Source organism: Aulonocara stuartgranti, assembly GCF_965226115.1.
Source record: "Aulonocara stuartgranti genome assembly, chromosome: 9".
Lineage (NCBI taxonomy): Eukaryota > Metazoa > Chordata > Actinopteri > Cichliformes > Cichlidae > Aulonocara > Aulonocara stuartgranti.
In genome coordinates this window covers 21,443,566-21,460,716 of record NC_138960.1, presented here as the reverse complement: position 1 = coordinate 21,460,716, position 17,151 = coordinate 21,443,566, and the positions used below count along the sequence as shown (strand labels likewise).

Genomic DNA, 17,151 nt, shown 5'->3' with positions numbered 1-17,151 from the left:
AAAATCTACAGTTCTCAGGGGCTCGCCAAAGCTGGGCAGCAGAAGTCTGGACTGCTGGGAGATGATGGTTCACTGTACTGTACAGTGGAACAAGAGATTCATATCATGGATGCACAGCCAACAAATCTGCAGCAAGATTGTGAAGCTGCGACGTCAATATGAACCAAACTCTCTGAGGAATGATTCCAGCGCCTTGTTGAATCTATGCCATGAAAAATTAAGGCAGCTCTGAAGGAAAAAACTGAACTAAACTGAACTGAATACAGGTATGGGAATATTGGTAAAGACATATATCCAGTACCAGCTGTGCTCTATAACAAAAGGCAAGGCTGAAAGAATTTAATTAAAAATAATAAGTGCATATATTAAAATAAGCCACAGCTGGTAGCTCTGCAGATTTGATTTGGCAGATTTCTGTGCAGGATGCCCTTCTCGACACCCCAACCTTCCCCCAAAGGATTAATAAAACAACATTTCATTAGTTGTCTCGCGCCGACTTGTCAAAGCTGTCTGAATTAATAAATCACATAGAAATGATACTAATTGCTAAATCGATTCTCCTGGATACATTTAAATAATATTAAAAGTCAAGTTAATGTTGAAGCTCAGTTTATTTGTTGGTTATGTTATCAGGTTGTTTGTTTGTTTGTTTGTTTTGGAGGGGGGGGGTCACTTTAATCTGAATTGTATTTATAAGCTGTAAGAGGAATTTCAATCAGAAAGTCTTGCTTTTAATATTGACAAGGTTCAAATGTTTTTGATGACCACACTGACGTAAGTAAGATTCAAGAGCTTTAGGAGCTTTCAGCAAACACTAAAAGCACCAAAAACATAATAAATTCCTGAACAATGCATCGTTTCCTGTTAACAGACGGACTGTCCGAGCGTGATGAGACACCTGCCACTGCTCTGCCACAATTAGCTAAGAGCTACTGATTGCGCTAAGCCCCCCCCCCCGACAGTCCAGCTGGTCCCGTGGGAGTTACGAGGCTCTGTAGGTTACACCTCAGTGGCCGGCGGTTGACAGAATTAACCCAGATATACGAGCCCCGCGTTAGATTCCCGAGGTCCGGAGCGGGAAAGAAAACATCACACTGAAACTTGCCTGCTGCACAAGAGCGGCAGCAGTGGCGGTACCCTCACACTCGCTCTGAGATGAGTCACCGAGGCGCAGCAGGCAGCAAGGGGGGGTAAGAGGGTGAGGCAAGGTTGCCATGACAACCCATTTATGTCAATTCCACTCTGCCAGCCTCCAGATTGTGACGAGAGAGAGAGAAAAACAACAACAACAACAACAACCTCCCCACATGATGTTCTCCTTTTGATCCGCACAGTCAGTGCTGAGGGTCACGGGGTTCATATGAGCAGCTGTGCCTGTGTGTGTGTGTGTGTGTGTGTGTGTGTACTCACTGTGGCATGAGAGATGGTGAGGATGCCCCCCTTCACTGAGCACTGCCTCCTCTGCCACACCTTCCTCAGCCTGTGAGAGGCGAAGGGGCGGGGTCAATCATTAGAGATATTTCCTGCCTGCTTTACATTTTAATGCGTCGTGAACGCACACTACAGCGTTTTTTTATTTATTCGCTGTGTTAGCAGCTTACCCATCACTCTTCTTCAGCAGGTAGCCTTTCTTCTCACTCCCAAACTCCTTGTTTCCCTGCAGCTGGTGCATGCTGTAGCCACCCTGCTTGCTCTGCGAGTCCTGCGCAAACCCACACCATAACACAAAATAAACACTTTGTGTGCACAGAACAGAGAGGCTTAATAAAGACATGCAACACATAGACAACACACACACAAAAAGGATTCTCTGACATCAAAGTGCTTCTGAAAAACAAACCAAGAGTGAAGACTTAAAAATAAAAGGAGGTAAAAGGCATGCTCTGCAACATCTCTACAGGGATAAAGCACTCTACTGTCAAGCTGAAGAACACAGACGCCAGCATGCTCAACATGCACCAACACTTACTCTTCTAGACTTGATTCCAGACAAGCAGAAGGCAGAGAGGAGGGGGAGATAGAGGGGAGAGGCGTGAAAGATCCGGCTCAGGTGCGAGAAAGTGTGCTACCTGCCCGTGTGTTAACCAAACCTACAATCCTCTGTGCTTATTGTCTAAAAGTGGTGCTACAGACAGAATAACTGAAATGTGAAAAACTGTATATATTGTTTCATGCAGACAGGCACACCGAGAGTGTGAACGTGTGAACCGAGAGGGTGTGAGCTAACGCACAGCCGAAGCAGCCTGTGCTGATAAGTAAAACGAGCCGGCAGTGCTGGCATACATGCCAACCCTCCCGATTTTTCCGGGAGAATCCCGAATTTCAGTGCCCCTCCAGAAAATCTCCCGGAGCCACCATTCTCCTGAATTTCTCCCGATTTTCCACCCGGACAACAAAATTGAAAAACCATATCGCAGAATTCATAGCGCGGCCAGCCAATTCCAGTTTCCAACAATGGCAGCAGCTATTTAGTTTTAATATTGCTCTTATTTCCCTTTCTGGGTTGCAAAAAAACTTTTAAAATATTTTCTGGTGAGATTGTAGCTGTGTAAACTTCAAATATCTGAGCCGGCGAGAACACCAAACTCCTGACACATCGTCTTCAAACCCCCGCGGTCTTTCGCTACTCGGGTTAAACGTGATATATAAGTCACTTTGATAACTTAAAAACGTTATTGTTTGGCTTTTTCAGTGTTTTATTTGTTCGTGAGTAAATTGGTTTGGCTGAGATTAAAGTTATTCGATTAGATTAGATTAATTTAACTTTATTAATCCCTCGGGAGGGTTCCTCCGGGGTTTTCACACAGCCTCTGAATTTGGACACCCCAGCCAATAATAACGGTGACATTTAACGTATTTTATCCGATAAATAAACACTGTAAAATGTATTTATCACCCCCCCCCCCCCCCCCCAACAGCCCTTTTCAATTTCTCCCTAATTCTGAGGTCTCAAGGTTGGCAAGTATGAGTGCTGGAAAGTGTGTGAGAGTCGGGCAGCGAGTGGCTCTCCACTGAGCAGCCAGTGAGGCACAACGCTGGTCACCAGCAAAGCCTACCACACACTGGCTACCAGCATGGTACAGCACTGGGCACTCGCTCGGTGCTGCTGGAGACAAGCTCCAAAAGTTGGTGGTGGCCAGAGTGAGAGGACGTGAAAAAAAAGGAGGTTTCAGAATGACTGGGATGACTGAGTCAGGCCTGTTTTCAGCCCAGTACAGCTTAGTTTGTGCTGGGCTGGCAAGTTGTGAGTTTAAATTTGGCTTTGTGTGGTAGGGTGTGACCTGCTTACCTCCTTCTGGTCCAACTGGAGGGAGGACTTGATCAGATCTCGCAGGGCAGTCAGCTGCTTCTTCTCCTCATCCTGAGTTTGTTTGATCTGCAGATAGTGAAGTAAAGATATAAGAGGAAAGCTAAGAGGGCTAATAATGCACTTTTACAGAACTTTAGTTTCCCTTCTTTATTATTTATGCAATGTTCATTTAACCAGGAAAGTGTGACTTTTGAGATTAAAAATCTCTTTTACAAGAGTGTCCTGGCCAAGAAAGACAGCAGTATAATTAGCTGATAAAAATAAAAAACAAAAAGTATGTATAAACTTTAAAGGCAATAAATGAAACATCAATAAAAGACAGTGTTTTATACCAGAAACAAGGGCAGTAATATTCAGGCAAAACATCTACAGCCCAAATGATCCAATCACTTAAATCGCAGAGTTTACTTTTGATTTGTGAAGATACACTTAGGCGCAGTGAATGTACCAAACTATTAACTGCACTGCTCTCACGTCAGCACAACCAAACATCGTAATAAGGAGCTGAAAGACTGAATAATGTCTGATCCAAACGTGGCCCAAGTCAGGAAAATTTCAGGGCTTGAAAACAACAGTTTACAGGTGCTGAGAAAAAAGTTATAGTGAATGGACTGGTTCTGTCATAGCTCCACTTTCTTCTTTACTTAGGCACTCAAAGCACTTTATACTACATCTTACATTTACACCATCTTACATTTACACTCCGCTGAACGCATTAGGAGGATCTCGGGGTTCACTGTCTTGCCCGCGGATACTTTGCTTTACAGACTGATGTGGTCAGGGATTGGCAGATTGGTAGACTAGCAGATGACCAGCCTATACCTCCCTCGCCCAACAAGTTATGTGAGGTCTAGTATTTTCCTGAATCATGACAGTGGGTGCAGGATTGCCCAACTTTTCTTGCTTTAAAAAGTGCAAGAGCATGATATTCTGAGAAAACTGCTGCTTCAGGAGAAAGCACAGCAGTGCTGTAAATAAGAAGTGGTGGTCAGCATTTGGTGAAGGATTATCCTCGCCTGTGTCAGAATGCTACATTTGCTTATATATATATATATATATATATATATATATATATATATATATATATGTAATGTGTAATTAAAGTGAAGTGAAAATAATTCGGTTTGCTCATTCTAACTATACTTCTTAGTTTTGTCCAGGAAAGCAGGTGACCGACTCTTGGGATAGCTCAGAAGTTGTTTTCTATGAAAAATGAAACCCTATAATGAGCAGGAGATGAAACCAGAGCGAAGAGGAGTTTTACATTGTAGAGATCAGCTGCCAGCTTCTCGATGTACTGCTTCAGCTTATCTGCTGTCTTCAAGCCATCTTGGAAGAAACTGGGGGGGGGGGAACAGAGATAACACGTGAACTTCACTGGCATTAAAAGTCATCCAGATGCGTGACATGTGATCAAATCTCATGTGTTACAGTGAGCTTGGTTTGGCCTTTACGAAGGTCACAGAAAGAGAGAGAGAGGGATAGGGCGATGGAGGCAGTTTAATGTATAGCCGGGCTCGTTCTGGCACAGGAGTGCTGGGCAGATTTGCAGAGGTGCTTAGCACATCCTGAAATCCATTACAGATGTGTCAGCGGTACACACCTCGATGCAGCTCCACGGCCGCAAATCACCACTAATGATCTCCATCTCCATCGCCATCCCTCTCTCTCTCCGTCGATGCTTTTTTCTTCTCGAAACATACATCTCCCTTCCTCTTTTCATTATTTTCGCTGCCACCGCTTTCCCTCTGCTTGTTTTCTTTCAGCCTCTGCACCGACAATCCCACATCTCTCCTCCCACTCCAGCGTGCTCTCCGTGTCAAGTACTGTTGACTTTGCAGAGTGTCAGAATGCACAGTTTAAGTGTTTATACTGCAGTTTTAGAAAAGGATTCACCTCCCTTGACTTGACCTCCCTTGGCACATTTTGCTGTGCTGCATAGTTAGCGATGGATTCATTCTACTTGGCGTTTTTTGGGTAATTTAATAACTGACACCCATTACGACTACAGTTTCTGACAACCTTTTATTTGCCACTTTTAGTGCAGAATTGAGGGAAACATTAATCTAACACTGCGGTAGTGTTAGATTGTAACTTTCTTAATTTTAGAAGTCGAATTAAAGCTGAAGTGAACACAAAATTGCCTCCTGCACTTTCCTCAGCTCGCCATCCGGCGTCCTTATGCCTCTAATCCATCACCACTGCAGTTTTTCTCTCCATCAAGGCCCAGGTTGGACAGATTAAAGGGGAAGTGTATTGTTTTCTCCTGGTATTATGACAGGAACTAGAACGCTGAGAGATGATCTGTCATTCTGTCATGGGCCACAGTTCTGGCGTGGAGAGCACCAACTTTATTTACCCGCCAAACCATGGAGGTGTCAGAACGCATCTTTGTGAGGACCTGTGCATATTTATGAGAGCTATATATGTGTTCCTGTGCACCCTGCAGAGCTGTGATTCATGCAGGAGCAAGAAAATTGACATCAAGAGCTGCACGGCAAGACGGAGAGTGAGGCAGCAACCTACTTCTTTTGAAAGAGTTTCGTTGGTGGGTGTGATGGACATGCCAGGAGAGCGTTACATATGGGTTAGGGGGATTAAGGTGGTACTTACTTGCACTGTGCGTGGTAATACTTAATTAGATTCTGAAGGAGGTCCACTCCTTTCTTGGTCTTGATCTCGTTTACTTTGATCAGGTACTGCAAGAAGGGGAGAAGCAGAGTTCAGCCATGAGTTGAAATGTAGGGTACGTTTAAAGGATTTCTGGGTTTAATGAGGTATAACATGCCAGCACTGTTACACAGACAGTAAAAGCTTCTGCTTTTGCCTTAGATACTTATAACATGAGCATTTTGCATTATGATAATCTCATCTGAGTGCACATATGTTCATGAGACCTTTGATGTGCGAGCCAAGCCTGCCTCAACACTGTGGGAGCGGAGACCAGACAAACACTGTGAAATTCCCTTGTAGAGCAGGAGAATACCATCCGTCTGCCTTGATCTAAATAAAGTTTCAAAGGGTTGATGGGAAATATTTAACATTAGCATTATTTTAAAAAAAAGAAGAAAAAAAAAGGAACAGCCTCTAGAGAAAGTGCTTTGTAGGCTGTGTGCTCAGTCTGGGTGCCTTCAGACGACGCTCCGACCAAACAAACAAATAAAAGAGGATCTTAATCTGAAACTAATCCTTCAGTGTGCCAATCCAGAGATTTACAAAGAGTCACAGCTAAAGACCACTTTTAGCACTACGGGAAATTTTACTCTATTACACAATACCGCTCTGAAGCCTGTGACGCCAACATACAGTTTCAATTTGCTCCTAGTATTGTGTTCAGATGCTTGGGTGCATTAGCACACGCCTGAGCGCGTGTGGATGCGTGCATATGCGTGTGTGCATGCACGCAACCCCCGCTTTGTCTGCCTCAGACAGCCTGTTGGACGGGAGATTATCCACATTTTGTGCCAGGCTTGTGCAGGTTCAGTGTTTCGCAGCGAGCTGCCGAATGTGCGAGTTTGGACTCTTTTGTGTTAATGAGCAGCGACGTTCGCACTGCTGCCGCGTCTGGGCAGAGCAGAGCACAGCCTGCTGAGCCCGGCCTTTCCGCGCTCGTTCACCGGCAACGTGGGATGAAAAGGGTGAGAGAGTGACAGCGTCCTGTAATCTGGTGATTGAGTAACGGCGAGAGAGCGAGCGCACGAGCGAGTGTGAGAGAAATGAGGTTAAGTGGGATGAACAGATTGTACCACTGACTGCAGCAAACGCCCTGCACACAACAGCAGCACCACTGATATCTCCAGCCTCTGTGGCTGTTGATTAAGAGATTTTTGATCCGAATGATTACTGTAGCTCCTCTTTCTTTTTTTTTGGTACAACACCTTGTACACTTACAAAATGCTTCAAAACATAGACAACATTTTTTAAAATTACAGAACAGCATCATCTAATTCCCATCAGTAGAATTTAACTCTAATCTATATATTATTTTAGCTGCAAATCCGAACTTTTATAACACCGATGCATGTTATAACTCAGAGACACCAACCATTGTATACATTAGGTATAGGTAACGTCCCTGAACGCAGCTCATCTCATCTTACAGCAAATCTGCACGACCATGTGAAACAATGATAAAAACATAAACATCCATGGCCCTGCCAGCTCATGCTCATACATTATCTGAAGTGGTTTGACATCTCTGAATATAAATATTAATGAGTCCACAGGCACACCAGCGCCTGGTGGGTCATGGAGTTTTTAAAACTCCGTGTTCAGCCTCTACACTGAGCTATATTTGTCCCGAATACACAGAACCAAGCAGTTATGTTCTCATTATAGTGCGTTAACATGTTCTTTTTTAAGATAAATATATTCTTGAAACCACAAAGTCATCAAACTGGCGTTTTCAGTGAGGCCGTTTTAAAAAAAACAACAAAAAAAACAAAAACACAAGTGGTCAAAACCACAAAGATGTTTTTATCCTGCTCAGAGGACTCCTGTCGGTCTGGGAGGACAAAGCAAATCAGCACGGATGTGCAACGCTCTCAAGAATTTTAAAATCAAATCTGGGACTGAGGAAGCCAGCGAAAGAGGAAGTCGGAGCTAATGTAATGTAGGAGCTACAACTCGTCTTTGGCATTCAGCATCAGCTGGAGGCGGACTGCTAAATTGGATAATGTGATGGTCTTCTGGAATCATGCGAAGATAAATCTCCCTCAAGTGCCGGTTCAAACATTTCTGCAGCAGCGTATGAAACACAACGTGAAAGGAGGCGCCGTGTTGAGCCTGCAGATGATCATCATAAACAATATGAAGCTTCTCTGTAGGCTTAAATGAATGAAAGGCTTCTCCTCTTTCTTACGGTGCTTTAGAGTGATTGGCTGTAAAACCACTTTCCTGTTTGTTTTTTTAAATACTTGACATTTTAAAAGGATAAAAAGGGAAAAAGGGGGGAAAAACATCATTTATATATAAAAACAAACATGCCATCTGAATGGGGGGGGCAGGGATAGGATAGGAGTACATTATATGTATCCAAATACATCCACATGTTTTTACATGCCGCCTTACAAGAAAGAAAAAGGATGTTTATAATTTCCAGCCATATCTCAATAGCTCAAACGCTTCCTCCTTAATTTTGGGGACATTCTTCCTGTAAACTTAACTTTCTGTATCATATTTTTCTATTTAATTAATTCAGGAGGTTTTAATGTTTTTCCAACCTTCTGCTTCGGTGCCATCCCTCTAATAAATAGATCTCATCTTGATTTTGGGAGATTTGACAGTGCGCAACAAATTTAAATGATCAAAACGGGAAAACACAAATATTTTATAAATATGCCAAAAGTTTATTTATAACTAAAAATTATGTTGTTAAATATTCACATTTTTAAACCCAAATTTGAGCCGGACTTCTCTACAATTAATTAATTAATCAAGCAACAACGTTCAACCACTAAAACCACTTTTACCTTCAGGAGTAACTCGAATCAATAACCAAAGAATTAAAGGCCACATTTCATGTGTTTGGCTGACAATCTGAACTGTAGCTGTAATTATTTATCTTACAAGCTGTTTTATTTCTGCAAAATATTCTTGAACACAATTCGAGCACTAATTATTTTCCATTCATTTCCATTTTGGATTTACTTTTTTCACTCGTCCACAACATTAAAATTTTCTGTTACTAAAAATCTGTAAATCTGATGTTTTAATAATTTGACTTTTTCACATTTTTTACTCATGTTTTTCTTTTACTGTTTCACTTCATTTTTCAGCCCTTTTGTAGCAGCATTTGCAGATCAAGTTGTCTGCAGCTCTTAACAGTGGCTGCTCAGCAGGAAACGGTTGTGACTAGCTGATAAACATAGTGTGAAGTCAGAAGAGACTAAAAGCAGAACAAAAAGAAATAAGTACATAAAGTGACCTTTGTATTTAAGTGGCCATAAACAACTTCAAATTCACGATAATGAAGCTCTTTAAATGCTAAACGTGTGAATACTACGCTTGATAAAAACTTAAAGAGTGAGGGAATCTCACATAGACACTTATAGCTAAAGATTAGGAGCTCCATAGTTTCCTCAAAGTCCCAGAATGTATTTATTTTAAAACTTGTGTGCCCAATATAATTTATTATGAATTCAAATGAGTCTCAAACAACTTCAGATGCACAAAGCCGCTGCATAATAATGACAGCTCAGCTAATCAAGGTTTATTTTTACCTTGGCTTGTCTTACAGAGGTTCTGTTGCATGCAAACATCATTTGCTTTGCAAAGGCGTAAATGATTCCCGCTGATAACAATCCCATGTCTATCTGTAAGAGCAGCACGATTTTAATTGTAAGACATTCAGAGGCGAAAATAAACTTGATTAGCTGAGCTCACGCCATTAGGCGCCAAGTATGTGCATCAGGGACACAAGATTAAAAAAAATACCATCTTAATAAACCTTAAGGGGACCTATAAAAGCTGAGATTCAAATAAAGTTTCCATGATACCAGAAAAAAAATGCAAGTAAGGGTCATGTGAAAGTGAGCTAAAATGCACACTAGCATCTCCAAACACTGAACAGAGCAGCCAAGCGGATTAGCAGCTGGTATTACCACATTAAAAGCCGTTACTAGGAGAGCTAAAACTATTATGAGATAAGGGCTTTGGTTTTAGAGCCACAATCCTATAACACCGCTAACACACCATATGCTGGCATCCTGACAGTTGGTGAGAATACCTGTCAGAAGGTTAGCATATTAGCATCTACAGTAGTGCAAAAAAAGTACACCTTCTTCACTTTTACATAACAGGACATAATGAAATATAATTTGGTACCTTACCAGATTACCGAAATAAAATAAAAAAAACCTCAGGTGATCAACAACATGACAGATTACACTATTTTATTATTTATTCAACAAAAACTCAAAGTCCAGAAGCAGTGAAAAACTAAGTACACCCTGTGACTAAACATTTTGTAGAACCACGTTTAGCAGCAGTAACGGGAAGTAATCATTTTCTGTATGGCTTTATCGGTCTCTCACATCGTTTTGAAGGAGTTAATGGCCGACAGCAAGGTGCTCAGGTCTTGTGGATGCAAAATCCCAACCGACACTTCTCCATCACCTTGCTTAACAGTTGGTATGAGGCATTTGTGCAGATATTCTGTGCATTAGAGATTTGAGAGGTAGGTAATACTTTCAAACAAGCTATACTTGTTGTGTCTTTTTCTAAATGTACTCTCATGAACTTTAACTTTTAACATGCTAACTGAGGCCTGTAGAGTCCGAGATGTGGCTAATTCTTCTAAGCATGGCAACACTACAAGAGCTTAAATGGTTTCCACTTGTAAATACTCTTTCTCACTGTACAGTGACAGACTTCATATTGTTTGGTAATGATTTTAAAACCCTTCTCAGATTGATGGGCAGCAGCAGTCTTTGCAGATATCGGTCCTCCTCTGCAGGGTGTGAACACATCTTACTGCTTCAGACCATCAAACTGCCAAAATCTCACTTTTATGGAGGTGCTCTACTTGCTGATAATCAGCTAATCAAGTGCATTTGAATTGGAAGCTCCTGGCTGCTACTCATCCTTTTAATTCCTGTAGATGTAATCAGTGTTTTTTTTTACACACTACTTCTAGATTTTTTCCTAATTTTTCTAAATTAAAACAGTGAAATATATCAAGTGTTGCTATTCATCTGAAGTTTTATTTATCTAATTTTAAAACCTGCCAAGGACCAGATTGTTTTTATTATGTCCTGATACATAAAACCTTAGAACTGACAGAGGGTGTACTTTCCTTTTCTAATGTGAAGCTGAGCTGTTAGCGATTAGCTCAGAGATTCTTAATATTCTCATGTTGGCTCATGTTTAGCTTTAGAAGTCGTTGGAAAACATCAGTGGTAATCAAGTATGACTTGATCAGCCATTCAGTACGTGCTCTGTAACAGAGTAAGGAGAAGTTGGAAGACAGGTGGAAAATGTGGGCAAGGAAATACTTGAGAACCACAGTGAGAAGGGGGCAGATCAGCATGGCAGGGCACAAAAGAAGTGCAGCGAGTTTTGTAGTGAATAATTCACACAGCCAACAGCAGTGCAGCAGCCATTGGTCCATTATGTAAAAAATCCTACCAGGATAAAACAGTGAACGAGGCGTAGGCGTCACCACCCACCACTAGAGACGTTTTTGGCAGAGCAGAGTGAGCTCTAACAGTTTGTTCTGATTCTCATGGGCGTATAAGGAGCTCGCAATTGTTTTACACTTAATTCTCGCTGTCAGATTTCTTTAAGTTTGCTCTTTGTGCGCTAATATCAAACAGAGTTACAACATGTTTAACAGCAAACACGTTCACGGCACCAGATGAACATCTGAAAGCACTTAAAGACAAACGTTTGATTGTTTAGTAAGAGCTCAAATATCTAACTTATGTCATCGACTCTTTTTCTTCTTATTCTTATCCTCTGACATGCAATCACTGCAACAACCAGTTCAGCTCCAGTGCTGACAAACAAAGACTGAAAATACACGCCTTGCATTACTGTAGCAGAGGTGTATGTTGAAACCCTACACATGGTGCTGCACATTACAGTTTTGACAAATCACTAATTTAACCAAAAGAAATTACTAATTCATATTTTGCTAAACTACAACATTAATTAGAAGAAACTCGTGGATTCTCACTGTCATGTATTCTTGAGCCACCCCTCATTTCTTTATATATTTACAGGAAAATGGGAAATAGGTGGACAAATTTTGTGAATATATACATAGACATATAGTATAAAAGGCAAAAAGAGAGTTTGTCATTATTTGGACGACCACCTTTGTTTTTCAACACAGTCTGAACTCTCTTAGGCTGATCCATGACATAGGCTACGTTCACACTGCAGGCGAAAGCGCATCAAATCCGACTTTTTTGACCCTATGTGACCCATATCCGATCATGGTTTGACAGTGTGAACAGCACAAATCCGATATTTTCAAATCCGACCTCACTTTCGTATGTGGTACTGAATCCGATACATATCTGAAGTTTTAGAAAGCGACTGCTGTTTGAACGGTCATGTCGCATTAAATCCGTCTTTTACATCACTGACACAAGACACATGCCAATTATCAGCGCCGGAGAAAACATCGCGAACGCTTCCTGGCCATCCGGTGTAGATGTCAGTGAAACTGTTGGGAAGACAACGTTGGAGAAACGTGAACACTTTATTTGTACTGTATAATCTGCAGATTCTGACAGAAATCTGCAACTATCCTTTGAAGCACCGCTCCTCTCTAAAACAGCAATACGGATAATTATTAGGCCATATGTAAATAACAAAATAACTTTATAACTTAAAGCAAAATTGGGAAACGTAAAGTCCGAAGCAGTCAAACAGTATTGTTTGCTCTGGGTCTAAACAGAGCGCGTTGTGTGTGACGTCTTCTTTTGCGCATGCGGGCCGCTTTGAGCGTTCACACTAGAGCGCGTTTGCTGTCACATTTTATTTGTAGTGTGAACGAGCAGACAAAAAAAATCGGATTTGATCCAAAAAATTGGAATTGAGCATTAAGACCTGCAGTGTGAACGTAGTCTTAGTGTTACATTGCGTTTGGGAGCATTGTCATGCTAAAAGGTGAAACCATTACCAATCAGACACGTTTCAGCTGGTGTTGGATGGAGGATCAAAATCTGATTGCACTTTTCTGTGTTGATACTTTCATCAAATTTGACAACACCAACACCTCTGACTGAAAAACAGCCCAAACCATGACAATTGTACCTCTCTCCTGACCTCCTCTGCACAAGTTGATGATGATAATTTATCCGTAAATTTCAATTAACCAATTCCTCTCACCTGTTGCTACTGGTTTTCAGTTTGGCAGAGCTTAACCTTTGGCCTGCTTTTCATAAATGTTTACTTTTATACAGTCTATTAATAAACTTTGCTCTTCATTGTGTGTGTGTGTGTGTGTGTGTGTGTGTGTGTGTGTGTGTGTGTGTGTGTGTGTGTGTAGTGGTGGTTTTGTCTTAATATTTCAAGCTAACAGGAAGCAGGAGCCATTAGGTGACAGTATCAAAAACATATTTCTATATTTATACCTTCTTGAATTTCCTGCATTTCGTTTCAGTCTTTGCCTGAATCACCTTTTCTTTTTTTGTATGACAAACTTTTGAGCCTCGATATCCTGAAATATATCGGAGTTTTAATAGAAAAGAGTCAAAGGGAAAGGCCATGCAGTGATTAAAATACTTGAAAAATCCTGAAATAAAGATATTTGAGGAAAAAAATGCTACGTCACGAAAGCCAATCAGCTGGGATTCTCCCCACAGGCTGTGGATTCGCCTGACGCCACTGATGTTCAGAAATAGAGAACAAGCTTACCAACTGTGGTTACATTTTGCTTTTACAGAGTCGGAGGAAAAAAATGAAAGGCATCATGGTCAAGTTTTGAAAATCTGTTTCTATAACTTGATTTCAGCTCTCTTGGTCGTGCTCCTCTTGCCCCGTTGGCTGTTGGAGCGACTTTTTGTGGGTTTGATGAAAACACACCAACTGTGGACAGCTACCCTGACAGGATCTTGAGGACCAGGGGAAAAATATGAACTGAATGAAATTAAGCGAGTGATCTTTTTTAATATCAATAAATAATAGTTTGTAGATCCTTTACTGACCCTTATTTCAATCAGCTTAGATCCTTTTCTTTTTTAAAGTAAAAGACAGAAGTGACAGGAGCAGGCTAGTGGGTATGCTGCTGTATGTTTTAACACTTATCCCACTAAGATAAAGTCTTACCTCTGTGATTTATTTATTTATTTTTTACAATTTTGGGCAAAATTGTTGCTTTTGTATCTGTTTTTCTCTAAACTGAATCTTAATCATTGACTCTCAAGCGAGCCTCCTGCAAATATAGAGCTGTTAGACGTAAACAAAGGCCTACCTCGCACATCTGGAGCTGAAAGAGACGCCGTTCCTTCTCCATCTCCTCTGCGATTTCGGCCCCGGTGATCTCGGTGCGGATCATCCCATGCTGCTTGGCGTGCTCTCGCTTCTCCTTCTCTATCTTTGTACTGACAAAAAAAACCACAGGACTAATCATTACAAGGGCTACATTTCTAAATGTGACCTTTATTTGTTTTTCGCATTGGGTTTGTGTGCTGTAAATTCTGTGATACTCTTTAAGGGCCCCTGCAGAACTGCTGTAATATCAATAAAGCTTGACTCATAATGACAAACAGCGCAGATACAACAGCACACTTAAGTTATCCACTTACAACTTGGCTTCGTAGTCCTTCCACGCTTTGTCAAAGGGCTTCTTTATGTCCTGCAGAAACACAGAAGAACAAGAATCAGCAAACTACAAAGGAGGTCACAGGAGGGACGGAGTTATTTGAAGAGTTGGATCGCTGCTTGAGGCCCAGCAAATGCTTCACTACACTCTCGATTTATGGCCTCAATGTCCAACGAGCACCCACGCCCCTCCTTGTACCTCAAACATCAAGAGTTCATGGCCCAGTTATTCGCCTTAAACAACACAAAAGCAGTGTTTACTTCAGCCAGATTTACAGTGTGATCTTTAGTTTCTTCTCTAAACTCCCCCGTCTATCCTCCAAGTCTCTTAATCACAGGCACACAACTTGAAATTGATAGAGAGATGGGCTGACCGGCCATCTATCCCCCTGCCCCACTGAGATGTACTATTAGGGGCCCCGGAAGAGTCGAGAGAGAGAAAAAAGGAGGAAGAAGAGAAATTGTTTTTAAAGTAAATCTTACCCCTTTCACGCCTTTCAGATCACCCTTCAGCAGCGAGTCCAGGGTGAAGATCACATTGTGGCTGAGGCTTTGGAGCTGAAAGAGACAAGAGGAGGAGGAGGGAGAGGATTTATAATGAGGAGAGAAAACTTAGTTCGTATATCAAACCATAGCATCAGAGGCAGACGTTAAAGGGACTGCCAAGTAAAACCACAAAAAGAACCAGCAATGAAATTCTATTACAAACAAGTATTGTCTGTGCAGCCAGAGCTCGATATAACTCACTCCGCTGTGCCACAGATCTGTCCAAAAGTATTAAAACACCGGGTTAAATGTTCCTTACTCATGAGCATAGCAAGTCTAACCATAAATACACTGTAGGTTACAATCCTGCTACTAAACCTTCAGCAATAAATATTTATACTGGAAAAGAAAATCGTGAGAGAATCGTGATCTCAATTCTAAGCCAAAAAATCGTGATTCTCATTTTATGCAAAATCGTGCAGCCCTAAGTGCAAGGGTAATTTTATCCCATTGCCAGGTTATTGCTAGGCAACGTGATGACGTCATAATATAGTTAAGGACCTTCAGGGTCCTAAGATGTACCTGTGTGCCAAGTTGGGCTGTTGAACACGTGATTGAGTAGGGCGGGTTGCAAACAAAGACAAAGTCACACACATATGATAGAAAAATATTGCAACAGACATGTCGGTTTTAGCTAATATGATGTCCAACAAGTGCCGACAGCATACTCAACGTTACACACAGGAAGAAACTTGGGGTAAACACTGCTGAATGGTGTCAGCACATTGTTGACAAGCAGAGCAGTTTCATTGTTTCAAATGCTCTCAGCAGAATAGAATCACAGCTGTGCAGATACATTAAAAAAATGGGATCACCATCAGTCGCACTTAAAAAAACAACAACGCAGTAATAGTCTGGCTGTACACATCACACAACACCAACAGTAAGGCTTAGACACATTTCAGGCTGCCTGGTGAGTTTTACTGTGTCCACAGGATCTCTCGCTTCTGTGTTTCTCGTTCATTGTCTACTGCCTGTGCAACGCATCCAGAGATGGGACATCTGCATAAACTCTAGATTATTTTATGCAAATGCAATGCATCTGACATGATCCAATGCATCTAGAACAGGAATGTGAAACTCATTTTAAGTCGTGCATAGACGGTCCTGGAACTCCAAATTTAGCATATGAAGTTCTCATTTATTAGAACTAGTTTTCATAAATTGACAGTAAATGTTTAGCATTTGAAAAACTGTCAGTGGGCCGGATCAGAGTCAATTCTGGGCCTTATGTTTGGCACTCCTGTTCTAGGACCTCATGACAAACTCTGAATGTAGTCGTACTCAGGCTCTAAAAAATAACCAACATCTGCGTGACTTCTTCATCACCTCAAACGAACTCAGAAACAAGTTTCACTGAAAGTTTGCAAGCAGTCTCTGATGTTGGTTTCAGTATGGAATCCAGAAGTAGAGATCCTGCAAGAGGTGATCGTCTAATCAGTTTCAGCTCAGTGTTTGCATGAAGCTGCAGACGTGAGAGCACCTGTCCAACATCTATCATGACTGTCTAGTGTAATATTTACTCTTAGCAGTAGGAGTTCATAAAGATGACATGAAATTATTGCAGCCCACCACAACACTGCCAGTTTCTCCTGTTGGGAAAGGAGCTCTCCCATCGAATGTCCAGTGCCGGGAAGTCGAGTCATCTCTTGTGTGCCCCACTTTTTGTTTCCACTATTCCAGTTAGCACTGCGTGGTTTAATTGCTAAAGGCTGTGGCAGCAAATCACCAGCTTTGTCTGCTACTGGGTCATGGAGTGTTGAATACAACTTTTACTGGGGGCTAGACTATAATGGGAATTGGCAACCAGCTCCGATTTGTTCAATAAATCAGGATTAGTAACATCAAACATGTCGGTGGAGTTTTTGCACAGCTGATTCACATACAAGCTTTCAACATTATGTTAAAAAAAAAAAAAGCTAAACACATAAGTAGGACCATTTTTTAACAAACAAAATCAGGGATCAATAAGAAAACTGATAAACAATGAATCCTGAGTCAGATTAAAGTAATGAGCATGA

At 41.4% G+C, this 17,151-nt stretch overlaps 1 protein-coding gene across 4 annotated transcripts in view; it reads right to left on the bottom strand.

The window, feature by feature from the left end:
• Window positions 1-17,151, bottom strand: part of asap1b (ArfGAP with SH3 domain, ankyrin repeat and PH domain 1b) — an 84,651-nt gene that overhangs the window by 28,398 nt on the left and 39,102 nt on the right. For all 4 annotated transcript variants that reach the window (XM_082546875.1, XM_082546873.1, XM_082546872.1 and 1 more), the window contains 8 exons: window positions 15,068-15,142; window positions 14,569-14,618; window positions 14,235-14,364; window positions 5,924-6,009; window positions 4,575-4,650; window positions 3,290-3,376; window positions 1,602-1,702; window positions 1,411-1,480 (listed from right to left, as the gene is read on the bottom strand). In XM_082546875.1, coding sequence (XP_082403001.1) covers window positions 1,411-1,480; window positions 1,602-1,702; window positions 3,290-3,376; window positions 4,575-4,650; window positions 5,924-6,009; window positions 14,235-14,364; window positions 14,569-14,618; window positions 15,068-15,142 — 675 coding nt within the window. The remainder of the gene's footprint in view (window positions 1-1,410; window positions 1,481-1,601; window positions 1,703-3,289; window positions 3,377-4,574; window positions 4,651-5,923; window positions 6,010-14,234; window positions 14,365-14,568; window positions 14,619-15,067; window positions 15,143-17,151) is intronic.